The sequence below is a fragment of the Pseudophryne corroboree genome, chromosome 6 (assembly GCF_028390025.1).
Source record: "Pseudophryne corroboree isolate aPseCor3 chromosome 6, aPseCor3.hap2, whole genome shotgun sequence".
In the NCBI taxonomy this organism is placed as follows: Eukaryota; Metazoa; Chordata; class Amphibia; order Anura; family Myobatrachidae; genus Pseudophryne; species Pseudophryne corroboree.
Genome location: NC_086449.1, coordinates 571,515,210 through 571,527,248, shown reverse-complemented (window position 1 = coordinate 571,527,248; position 12,039 = coordinate 571,515,210). Strand labels below are relative to the sequence as shown.

At 42.8% G+C, this 12,039-nt stretch overlaps 1 protein-coding gene and 1 long non-coding RNA gene across 3 annotated transcripts in view; one reads left to right on the top strand and one right to left on the bottom strand.

Moving 5' to 3' along the window:
* Positions 1-12,039, top strand: part of ANO4 (anoctamin 4) — a 416,268-nt gene that overhangs the window by 258,243 nt on the left and 145,986 nt on the right. For both annotated transcript variants that reach the window (XM_063927829.1, XM_063927830.1), the window contains 5 exons: positions 1,902-1,962; positions 3,925-4,007; positions 4,591-4,731; positions 8,402-8,566; positions 8,793-8,829. In XM_063927829.1, coding sequence (XP_063783899.1) covers positions 1,902-1,962; positions 3,925-4,007; positions 4,591-4,731; positions 8,402-8,566; positions 8,793-8,829 — 487 coding nt within the window. The remainder of the gene's footprint in view (positions 1-1,901; positions 1,963-3,924; positions 4,008-4,590; positions 4,732-8,401; positions 8,567-8,792; positions 8,830-12,039) is intronic.
* Positions 8,401-12,039, bottom strand: part of LOC134932954 (uncharacterized) — a 115,217-nt gene continuing 111,578 nt past the window's right edge. The window contains exon 3 of the long non-coding RNA XR_010179542.1: positions 8,401-8,659. This is a non-coding gene — a long non-coding RNA (uncharacterized LOC134932954). The remainder of the gene's footprint in view (positions 8,660-12,039) is intronic.

Sequence of the window (12,039 nt, the reverse complement as noted above, 5' to 3'; positions counted from 1 at the left end):
TTTGCCTGTTTAACCCGGATTGTCTACTTGTTCAATTTTGCTACGTTTTCCTGAATTGTGCTTAATATACCTCATTTTGTATCTTAGTTCGCTGATAGTGTACTACTGTAGGTACAGTATTTAGTATTAGTGTTTTGGTGCAACTAAGCAGTGGCAGCACTGAGGTTAGTGACACCCAGTGCAGTAAACAGCACCCCAGTGTGCACCTTGGGCGTAAGCATCCAAAAAGGACCGTGGCCTCGCGGGAAGGGGTGTGGGCTTGCAAGAAGTCCGCATTTACTTCAGGTTTGGGCTTGGCCTCGTGGGAAGGCCATGTTTAGTTCAGTCTGTGGCGTGGACTCGTAGGGAGGCGGTATGGCTTTGCGGTAAGCCTACTGTTTACATCACTTCAGGGGCGTGCATAGCATTCCCGAGATACTGGGCTCCCCTGAAGCCAGTGGGTGACACCAAAATGCCGGCTCCTCCTCAGTGACAGGAGCCGGAATGCCCCCCCTTCCCCCTCGTGATGCCTCTGCGACGAAGTAGCAAAATCTGTGGCGCACTAAACAGGGCTATTTGGTGCAATTGAATGATAGGTGTATGTGGACACAGCTGTATGTGTGGATCCCATTAATCCACAAATTTGACTTTCTGTGGTGCATGTTTGTCTGTGAAGATAATTTCATTATATGACATTATATATCAGATGTGTTTTTATATAAAGTCTTTAATTTTCATTTATTTGAGTCTTTCATGAAGCTAGTAATTGTGATGAACTACTTGGCTTATAGTATTCAGGTTTAGCTAGGTTTTTCCCAAAATAAATGATCTTTAGAACTCAATCTCACAAGGGGTACCGACTAATAGGGAGGCAGCAAGGCCGACAGCACTTACTTTCTGGCAAAGTAGTGAAGATGCAGCATGCACAGAAGTTTTTTCTATCTCCTGTGCCAACATCATCTTTGCACAGACACTGCCTGAAAGATGGTACCGTTGGTAACAGGTTAGGGCGGGGTGCTGCATATTGCACAGTGAACAGTTTGCTCTGGGTGCTGGTTCTGTGGTGAAGGTTCATCCTTGATTCATGGAACTGCCCGCATGGCACCCATTATAGGTATGCTGTATGATATCATATGCTCCCAGTGATCTGATATAGCTAAAGGAAAGACATTTGGAATAACTGAAGTCTCACAACTATGATTAGTATACATTTTATTGGCTTGGCAAAAGATTTAGGGGTACATTTACTAAGCAGTGATAAGAGTGGAGAAGTGAGCCAGTGGAGATATTTCCCCATCAACCAATCAGCAGCTCTGTATCATTTTATAGTATGCAAATTATAGATGTTACTTCAGTGCTGATTGGTTGATGGGGCAACTTCTCCACTGGCTCACTTCTCCGCTCTTATCACTGCTTAGTAAATGTATCCCTAGGGCCTAATTCAGCGGCAGCGGCTGCATTCAGGTGGTCTGTGCACTGGCTGCAGTGCATGACCTTACACATTGCGGCCACATCCAGGAAGGATGCTGCCGCAGTGTGATTGACAGCGGTAGCCATTCGCGATGCAGCATTGGGGGAGGGCAGCCGGGGTATGTCATGACCGTTTTCGGGGTGGCTGCGTGATGTCACACATGCAGCTGCTCTGATTAAAAAAACTGCGGCCACCCGCATGACAGCGCAGCCAGGGGTCAACCTTTAGTCCGTTGCGTCCACAATCTAATTGCAGATGCATCGGGAGACGGCCTCACACAGGCTGGGCGCCTTGTCCTGTGCCGGGCGGCCCCCAGCATGTGATGAGATAGACACAGATCTGGCAGATATACAGCAATCTGCGTCCATCTCTGAATAATCCCCTTAGGCCATTAATCAACATAAATACAAGATGAAATCCATTTAAACGGTAATTTCCATTTACATTTCAGGTTACCCATCTTTTTGACAATGGAGCAACTGTATTCTTTGCTGTTTTCATGGCAGTTTGGGGTAAGTTTTGATGTTCATTATCAAGAAAACCCACAGATGACATCATCTCCAAGCGCTGGCTCTTCCTATAGTGTGAACAGGACCTTGCATTTCACACATTACTTCACCTGATTTGGGCAGGTTTTAGGCAATTTGATTGGGCGTACACCTTAGCATTTTACATATCGGCCTGGCTTACCCGTTCACATTGCATCATGACCCGAGTGTTCAACCCTGGTCGCTACCTAAGTTGAAATACCAGGTCGCTCGACCCAGGTTATTTCAACTGGTCCCTTTCAGACGGTTGCGGCGCATTCACGTGCAATAACCCGGGTTATTACTGGCGGTCTGAAAGGGGTATAACAGAGACTAGGGACTATACTCCCCACCTTCTAGAGTATATTATAATAAAATAAAAATGTAGAACTGTTCCACTGTCTACTAGGTAACTGTCATAGCCTTTATTCTTCAAGTTCACATATATGTTTTGGTGACACCTTTAACCCCTTCACTAGCTACCCCGGAAGATTAACGAGCATTCTACCTGCTGATTCCCTGGGGACAGCCATGCAGCGTGCACGAAGGCCGGTAATCGGCATACTCCATTATAGAGTTTAGCCTGCCCCCCCGGAATCCTATTGGCAGGGAGGCGGGCTTAGCTGTGTAACAGCTTATGCTGATGCGGCGCCCGGGAATCTACGATGGGGCTGGCAATCTCCGTGGACGATGCCCGCGGGCAATTGCCAGGCAATAACCTCGCCATGCCCCATCATTCGCCCCCCTGCACCTTTCCCCCCGCTCCCATGCTAATTTAAAAACACCCCCCCAGGGTGTGTTTTTAAATGAAAAACTCATCACTGAAGGGGTTAATGGACTTAACTATTATTTAGTCCAGTTTATTCAGTAAAACCAGAAAATCTGTTTTTCTAATAATGCATCCATTGGAACTATGTTCTGTTATATATTATCTATCTATATATGTGTGTGAAGTCAGACTGACGAAACGCGTTGGGATATCCTGTATGACCCTCCATCTTAAGTTAAGCTATTTTTAATAGTTACAATTTCCTTTATTCCTTTTATGTCTTAAGTTTTTTATATACTTTTTTACATACCCAATTTTTTAGTATATATACTGTTTTACCACATTTTATCATATATGTAGTTATATGTAAAAAAACAGTTTCTGCCCAAAACTAGTGTTTTTATGTATTTCGCAAAATAAATTATTTTAACTTTTTTACAAAAAAAGGCTTTTTTACCATGTCCTTTATAAATTGCATTTTAGTCCTCTAAATATTTTTTATATAAACACCAGTTGGTCGCCAGAACCCCTACCTATCCATATTCATCCTAACACTACACAGCATCTTACCAATGCTGAAATTTTAGGGGACGGCTGACACCCTATTATTCATAAGGGAGTGTTTTTTACATATAAGTGTTTTTTAAAACTCTTCAGGTGATTTTTCCCTCACAAGTGGCGCTGTACTCCTATTACACACACATATATATATATATATATATATATACACACACACATATACACATATACAGTATATGGGGTCTATTCAATGGAAGTCGGAACTGCCGTCTAGTCGGAAAGAAGGCAGTTTCCGACTGTTTTAGGTCGAATCATGATTCAACCTATTCAATGGTCCTACCGTTTTTCCGACTTGTTGGCAATTCCGACTTGTTGGAAAACACGTGGATCTGCGGATTAGCTGCGGATCGACGTGTTTTGTCGGATTTGCGGCCAAATCCAGCAGGTTTTATTCCCATTTTCGGCAGTGTCAATCGACTTTAAAAAAGTCGGATTGACATTGTCGAAAACGGGCAAAACCAGTTGGATTTGCCCGCAAGTTGAATATTGCATTGTCGGGTCCTCTCAGTTGCAGAGGATCCGACATGCATTGACTAGACCCCTATATGTCTAGAATAATTATACTGTGTTATATTACTGCTTTGTGTTTTACTTTTAAGCTACTGTGTTTCTGGAGTTTTGGAAACGAAGACGAGCTGTAATTGCCTATGACTGGGATTTAATTGACTGGGAAGAAGAGGAGGTAAAAACAACCCATCACAAAATGTTGTAGATGTATTTATTAGATTATTTCTCTACTATAGATTGACAAGTCCTGTGACCATGAGACTGATTCAGAGGTGGGCTCTAATTACGTCACTGCTGCATTTTCATACGCAGCTGATCTGAGAAGATATACAAATGTTGCAGCACCGTCTTTTGTACAGAGACACCCACCACCAGCTTCTCAGAACCACCTCTTGCGTACTCTGCGTCCTTGCACTCAGTGTCCCCTAAGCCCAAGCCAGATTGACAGGCTGAGGGCGTTTGTTGGCGGGGAGGGTACGGCAACCTGGTCCATTCCTCAAAACGGAGGCGCGTCGCCTCCGTTTTGTAGGAGTCCTTAGGTCAGTGTTTGCTTCTGGCGACACAGATTTACTGACCTTGGCTGCGAACCTGAAACTGAAATCTGAGTAACCTGAAGGTTACGCAGATGGGCGATGATCACCCAGTGTGATTGGATGGTGCATCTTATATTTATTACTATTTTTTTCTGAAATGTAAAAAAAAAGATTTGACCCTGTGAAAACTAAAAAATTATTATTATTATTTTTTTTCAAATTCAGGAAGAAATCCGTCCACAATTTGAAGCCAAATACTCAAAAAAAGAACGGCTAAACCCAATATCAGGAAAGCCGGAGCCTTACCAAGCATTTGCAGACAAATGCAGCAGACTTGTGGTATCTGCTTCTGGAATATTTTTTATGGTTTGTCATTTTTGGTTATTATGGAAAAACTGTAGATTATTACATTTCTATTTTATGTTCCATAATAAGTGCACAAGTTTTGGAATAGGGCTCCAGTCTATCCTAGGTTTTACATAAAGCATAGGTCTGCAAACTCGGTCCTCATTACCCCACACATTGCATGTTTTGCAGGTCTCCTCACAGAATTACAAGTGAAATAATTAACTCCACCTGCGGACCTTTAAAAATGTCTGTGAGTAATTAATACATCTGTGCACCAGCTGGGTTACCTGCAAAACATGCACTGTGTGGGGTAATGAGGACAGAGTTTGTAGACCATACTTGCCTACCTGACCCTCTCCATGAGGGAGAAAATGCTCTGTTCCTGGGCTTTCCTGGTAATGTATGATTGCCATCACCTGTGGGGAGCTAGGTAATTGATAAGAAAGGTCTTTCACTTCAGGTGATGGCAATCATACATTACCAGGAAAGTCCAGGAACAGAGCATTTTTTCCCTCATGGAGAGGGTCAGGTAGGCAAGTATGTTGTAGACCTATGTCATAGAGCACAGGTTCTCAAACTCGGTCCTGAGGACCCCACACAGTGCATGTTTTGCAGGTCTCCTCACAGAATCACAAGTGAAATAATTACCTGCAGACCTTTTAAAATGTGTCAGTGAGCAATTAATACACCTGTGCACCTGCTGGGTTACCTGCAAAACATGCACTATGTGGGGTCCTGAGGACCGAGTTTGAGAACTTATGTCAAAGAGAATTAATGGTATTTCCTGTGTGAAACCTTGAATCCATAGTTTATATACAGGTTGAGTATCCCATATCCAAATATTCCGAAATACGGAATATTCAGAAATACAGACTTTTTTGAGTGAGAGCGAGATAGTGAAACCTTTGTTTTTTGATGGCTCAATGTACACAAACTTTGTTTAATACACAAAGTTATTAATAATATTGTATTAAATGACCTTCAGGCTGTGTATATAAGGTGTATATGAAACATAAATGAATTGTGTGAATGTAGACACACTTTGTTTAATGCACAAAGTTATAAAAAAATATTGGCTAAAATTACTTTCAGGCTGTGTGTATAAGGTGTATATGTAACATAAATGCATTCTGTGCTTAGACTTAGATCCCATCACCATGATATCTCATTATGGTATGCAATTATTCCAAAATACGGAAAAATCCGCTATCCAAAATATCTCTGGTCCCTAGCATTTTGGATAAGGGATACTCAACCTGTATTAACTACATGAGATATGAAAGTAGACATCTACACCTATACACTAGATTAGTCAACAAAAGCTTTCATCATCACAAACTTGTAATCTGTGATTTGTTTCATGGCTTTATCTCTGTTTGAGCGCCATGGTGAAATAAATATGTTTCTATACAAAACTAATGAACACCGTTGACACATATGGCTCCTAAATCATACCTCCCAACATGACCCTCTCCAGGAGGGACAGAACGCTGTGCTCCTGGACTTCCCTCTTAATGTATGATTGCCATCACTTGTGGTGAAACACCTGTCTTATCCATTAACCTGTTCAAAACGGTGTCATCAATCATAAATTGAGAGAAAAGTCCAGGAGCAAAGCATTGTGTCCCTCCTGGAGAGGGTCATGTTGGGAGGTATGTCTAAATGCTCTTGGTTCTCATTTAATAAAAAATCTAGATAATAAAAACTGTCTGCTTTCTGCATTGAACGCCCCATGATCCATCCAGCTCATGCCATCAGCAGGTGCAAACCTTTACATACACCCACTATATGCCAAACTGGCTGGTAAATCCATGTGTGTCCATACAAAACGTGCTTTTGTGCTAATATATGTGTTTTACATTACACACTTCAGATTTGGCAGTTCATGTTTTCCAGCTCACCTAGCAGGTGCACAGGTGCAGTCATTACTAACTTACACATTTTAAAAGATCTACAGAAGGAGCTAATTACTTAACTTGTGATTCTGCGAGACCTAGAAAACGTTAACTGTTGGTAGCTCTTGAGAACTAGGGTTGGCTACCCCTGATTTAGAGTTATCTGTATCATTTTGAAACTTTATATAGATTTCTTGATGTAATAATTGCTTAACTTAAATACTGATAAGACACCACAGAGTCTCACCAAAAGTAAGTAAATATGGCTATATGCTGCACTTACGGTACTGCTGGATTTGCACATTTTTGTTTGCGGCCCCACAGGAGGCAACATCAGCTTTCCCAGCTCGTGTGTAGAGGTGAGTTAATTGGATTAAGCCTCATGTGTTTATTGTCATTGCATTGGGGTTGTCTTGACATGTGAGATGTATCACATACATGTGTATCACTAATGGTCCAAGTCTGTTGTCACTATCATCATTATTCAAAAACTTTGCTAAAGAAAATATTCAGTAGCTGAAGTCATTTGTAGTATAGTAGAATATTCAAATATGGATTTGTGATTGATCAAAGCCAGACAGTTGCGTTACAGTATTTGATGACTTAGCTGCTGATGATTCACATAAATAAGTATGGTCCCATTGGTGTCCCTTAGCTTTGGGAAGTTGGGATCAACTCTTCTCTATCACCTCTAGTGTTTATAGCTGAAGGCAGAAATTTATTTTGTGGCAGTGTAATAATTATGTTTTATTTTTGTGGGGCATTGAACAATTTATTATATTCCATTGCTACTCACAGCATTTTAATTACGGCTAATGCAGACTCCTTTATGTATCCCAAAGTACATATATTATATACAGTGATTTAAGCTCTGTAGTATCAGCACTACATAATATTTAATTCTCAGGAATCTTTGCATATTACAAATTGATGAGGCACGTTCGTTCTTAAATCTAACAATGTCATAAGATATACTGGTTGAACCTTATCACTGAGTCATGCTTCTGTGGGTCACACAGTTTTAGGAACTTTGGGGGTAATTCCAAGTTGATCGCAGCAGGAATTTTGTTAGCAGTTGGGCAAAACCATGTGCACTGCAGGGGAGGCAGATATAACATGTGCAGAAAGAGTTAGATTTAGGTGGGTTATTTTATTTCTGTGCAGGGTAAATACTGGCTACTTTATTTTTACACTGCAAATTAGATTGCAGATTGAACACACCACACCCAAATCTAACTCTTTAGTGCACATGTTATATCTGCCTCCCCTGCAGTGCACATGGTTTTGCCCAACTGCTAACAAAATTCCTGCTGCGAACAACGTGGAATTACCCCCTTTATTTCAGCCTGATGATTTCTCTGATAACCCTTTTAGGAGTAATTTTGATTTTAACTCAAGACAGTTTGCCTCTAGTTCTCTTATTACAGTTTCCTCCGGGGATTAGGCTAGTGATGCACCAGATTTGTAGAATTTAGCGCTTTTCTCTTTACTGCTTGGTGTCACCATGGGAGCTTCAAAGTCAAAGTTCCTTCATTTTGTGGCTGTAAATGATAATGTTTTTCCCTCACAAAGGAAGTTCTTTAGCACTAGGTTCCTTCACTGTAAATTTTCACTATGGCAACTGTTACAGATGGTTAAGCACAATGTTGTACCAGGTCTGTGTGACATTAAGATATGGAGAAACCTTTTAAAACAACAGGACAGTTTTATACTTGCAGACTAATGAGATGCAATACCTGTAAGTGCAGCATGATTCCAGTTCTGATATCTATCTTTTTTTTTTTTCCCCTCAGATTTGTGTGGTCATTGCTGCTGTTTTTGGCATTGTTATATATCGTGTTGTTACTGTCAGTACATTTGCTGCCTTTAAATGGGCCTTAATCAGGAATAATTCTCAGGTTGCTACCACAGGGACTGCGGTGTGCATCAACTTTTGCATCATAATGCTTCTGAATGTGGTAAGCAGTGATTTTATTTATGCAATAGTTTCTTTGTTCTGTAGACTGAAGTGAATGTTCCGTTGCACTGAAGTGACGTTATACTGTAGACATCTGGAATGATATAAAAGTTTAATCTTACGGATAGTCAAACCTTAGACAAATTTAAACATGAGTGCTTTTTTTGTGGGCTGTGAGAAATGAAGCCACATTGACAGAAAAGTGTTTTTATTTTCCTATTTTGCAGCTCTATGAAAAAGTTGCTATTCTTCTCACTAACCTCGGTAAGAATTATAATTTATTTAATCATTTTGAAGTTTCTGATATTTAATTAACATGTTATTTACAATATGCCATTTCCATAAAAAGATTTGTACTTCTATTGTTAGATGCTAAATAAAAAAATATATATATTTAGCCGATATTAATTGATGACTAGTGCTGAAATAAAGGTAATGGACTAATTGAAGTATATACCCGTTCATGGGTTAGCCATTACCAACTGGGCATGCTCTGAACCCACCATCTGCCTTACTTGCATGCTGTGAGAATGTGATGCAGTCAGGATCCCGCCTGTCGGGATCCCGGCAGTCAGATTACCGATGCCGGAATCCCGACACTATTTGTAATGCCAACACCAGCATCCTGAATAGGTAGACATCCTGGCGTCGGTATCCCGACAGCCGGGATGCCAAATGTCCCCACACCGCGCCGCTGAGGAGATAAGCCGCGGCAGGGGGTTAGGTTTAGGCTGCGGGGGAAGGGTTAGGCAGCGCCTCAGGAGGGTTAGGGTGCGGGGAGGGGGGGGGGGTTAGGTTTAGGTAACCCCCTCCTAGGGTTAGGGTTAGGCTTAGGCTGCGACCCGGGAGGTTTAAGTTTAGGCAGATGTTACGGGGGGTTAGGCATAGGCACTGACGGGGAGGAAGTATAGGATTAGGCACTAAGGGGTTGGTTAGGCAGCGGATAGGGGGTAGGGGAGAGGGTATAGCACCCCTTACTCACCCCTGTCGACTTCTGCACAATCGTGATCCCGACGTCGGTATTTTGAATGACTGGATCCCACCCACCGGCTTCCCGTACTGATCCTGTGATCCTGTGAGGATGCAGCATAGGTGTTCAGGGAAAAATATGTTTCTTTTTCATCCACTAGGGGTCACTGGAGTACTCTTGGGATATGGACGGTTCCACAGGAACTAGGCACTGAATAAATTAAATTTTGAGACTACTCCTCCCCTCCATATCCCAGAGTACCTCAGTGTTTTTTCGGTGCTCACCGAGCAACAAGGCTTGTGGAGTTAGTCCACAATTATTGAATTTTCAAGGCCACATCCCTTCCCCCCTTCCAGAAAGGCGAGGGTCCGGGATAGTGGAAGCTGCTGAAGCAGCTGTGGGTGTCGGGCCTCTCGGAAAGAGCTCCCTCACCACCACGTGCAGAACACCTGCAGAAAAGGCTGACGGAGCTTACAGAAGAAGCCCCGCTGGATGGGATACTGTGTGTGCGTGTGCCGCCCGCCGCTGCCTACAGCCGCCCGCCGCCGCCGCTTCCAGCACCGCTGTTATGCTGCCTCTCCCGCCGCTATGAGCCACGCCGGCCAGTTGATTATGCATAGGCCGCTCCACGGCTCTATGCGGCACGCTCCCCTGCTCCGATGCCGCTTCCAGCTCCCTCTCATCATAGCCGGCCTCCGTGTATAGTGAGGCGGTACACGGAGCATGGGGGGGGGAGGCACACTAATAATAAGCATACAGGTCTGATGTTACTATATTCAGGGTTCTATATTATATACAGGTCTGATGTTACCCGCAGGGGTGAAAGCATGTTCAGGCAGCGATGCATAAATAGGCTTTTAAGCCTTTGTTAAACAGGAACAAATTATATGTGCAGGGTTAATGCAATATAAGAGGTTTATTAAATCTGCTGACATATTATAAGTCAGCACTTTGTGTTATACTATGAGCATGGGTACATATTAACCATGCTTCCTGTTTTTCGTGATGTATTTCCAGAATTTCCTGTATTACATCTCTCCACCATTGAAGGCGCAGGGGTGTTAGGGGGAATTTGGGATCAGGCATATTGCTGGCGTGCACTGCACTTGGCCAGATATATATATTTTAGAGACACCTTAGTGCTATTTACTGAGTCGCGCAAGTTGTCTATCTTTGTATTTTGTATTGTCTGTCTGCATAATGAGTAAGACACCAGCAAAGATCTACCACATGTAAAGTATGTTTTGGTAATTCAGAAACAAATACAATTTCTGCTCCGGTTTCAAATCCAATTTCAACCCCGGACCCGCCATGGGCTATGTTAGCAGATGTCCTAGCTGGATTGCAATCAGAATTGGCTGCCTCTCGGCAGGATTGAGAGGCGGCAAGATCTGAGTCTAGGGTGAGACCGCTAGAACTACCGGAGGGGTCTCAGCCTTACCAAAAGTCTAAATCCTCTTTGGTTAAGGGGGATAAGTTTAATTTCTCTTATAAATTACCGGTTTCTGCTATGTTACTTTCTGACGATTCTACGCCAAACCTCACTGTACAAGATGAGGATGAGGAGGGCGAAGTAGACCAGCAGTCAGATAGTGACGATTTTGACAGCCCAGGCATTGATAATCTCATCAGAGCGGTGCGTCAGTCTCTGAAGTTTACAGAAACTGAGGAGCCTCTGACAAATGATGAGGTCGTCTTTACTAAACGACAGAGAACTCCAATGTGTTTTCCTGTTTCGGAATCTCTTAATAAAATGTTACTAGAAACAAGAAAGAATCCGGATAAACGGTTTTCTATACCTCACAGATTTAGGTCTAGTTATCCGTTTCCAGACTCAGTAATAGCTACATGGGAGAATCCGCCGCTGGTGGATTCATCTGTGTCTAAACTTACAAAGAAATTAACCATACCAGTATCAGCTGCTACTACACTTAAGGACCCTTCGGACCGTAAAATAGAAGCTATGCTAAAGTCCATGTATACAGCAGCAGGAGTGCTGCTTAGACATGGGTTGAGTGGCATTTGGGTAACTAAGGCGCTAATGGTATGGATAACAGAACTCAGGTCTGCCTTAACTGATGATCACCTTATACTTCTCGCTGATCAAATCTGGGAAGCTACTGACTATCTATGTACAGCTTCTACTGACGTCTGTCAGCTCACTTCTCGCCTTTCATCATTACTAGTTACAGCACGACGAGCGCTCTGGCTACGTTCTTGGCAAGCGGAAGCAGAGGTCAAAAAAGGTATAGAAACGTTACCTTACGAGGGCGAGAAGTTATTTGGTCCTGAATTGGACAAATGGATTTCTGAGGCCACGGGAGGAAAGTCGGTTTTCTTACCATTACCTCCAACAGTACCTAGAAAGAGGTATTCTGGACCGGCATTCAAATCCTTTAGACCTCAGTCCTTTCGCGGGCGTGGCAGGGGAACGGCCACACCTGGTAGACGAGGTCGGGGACGTGGTTTCCAACAAACCAATACCACTCGTCAGGAAACTAAAG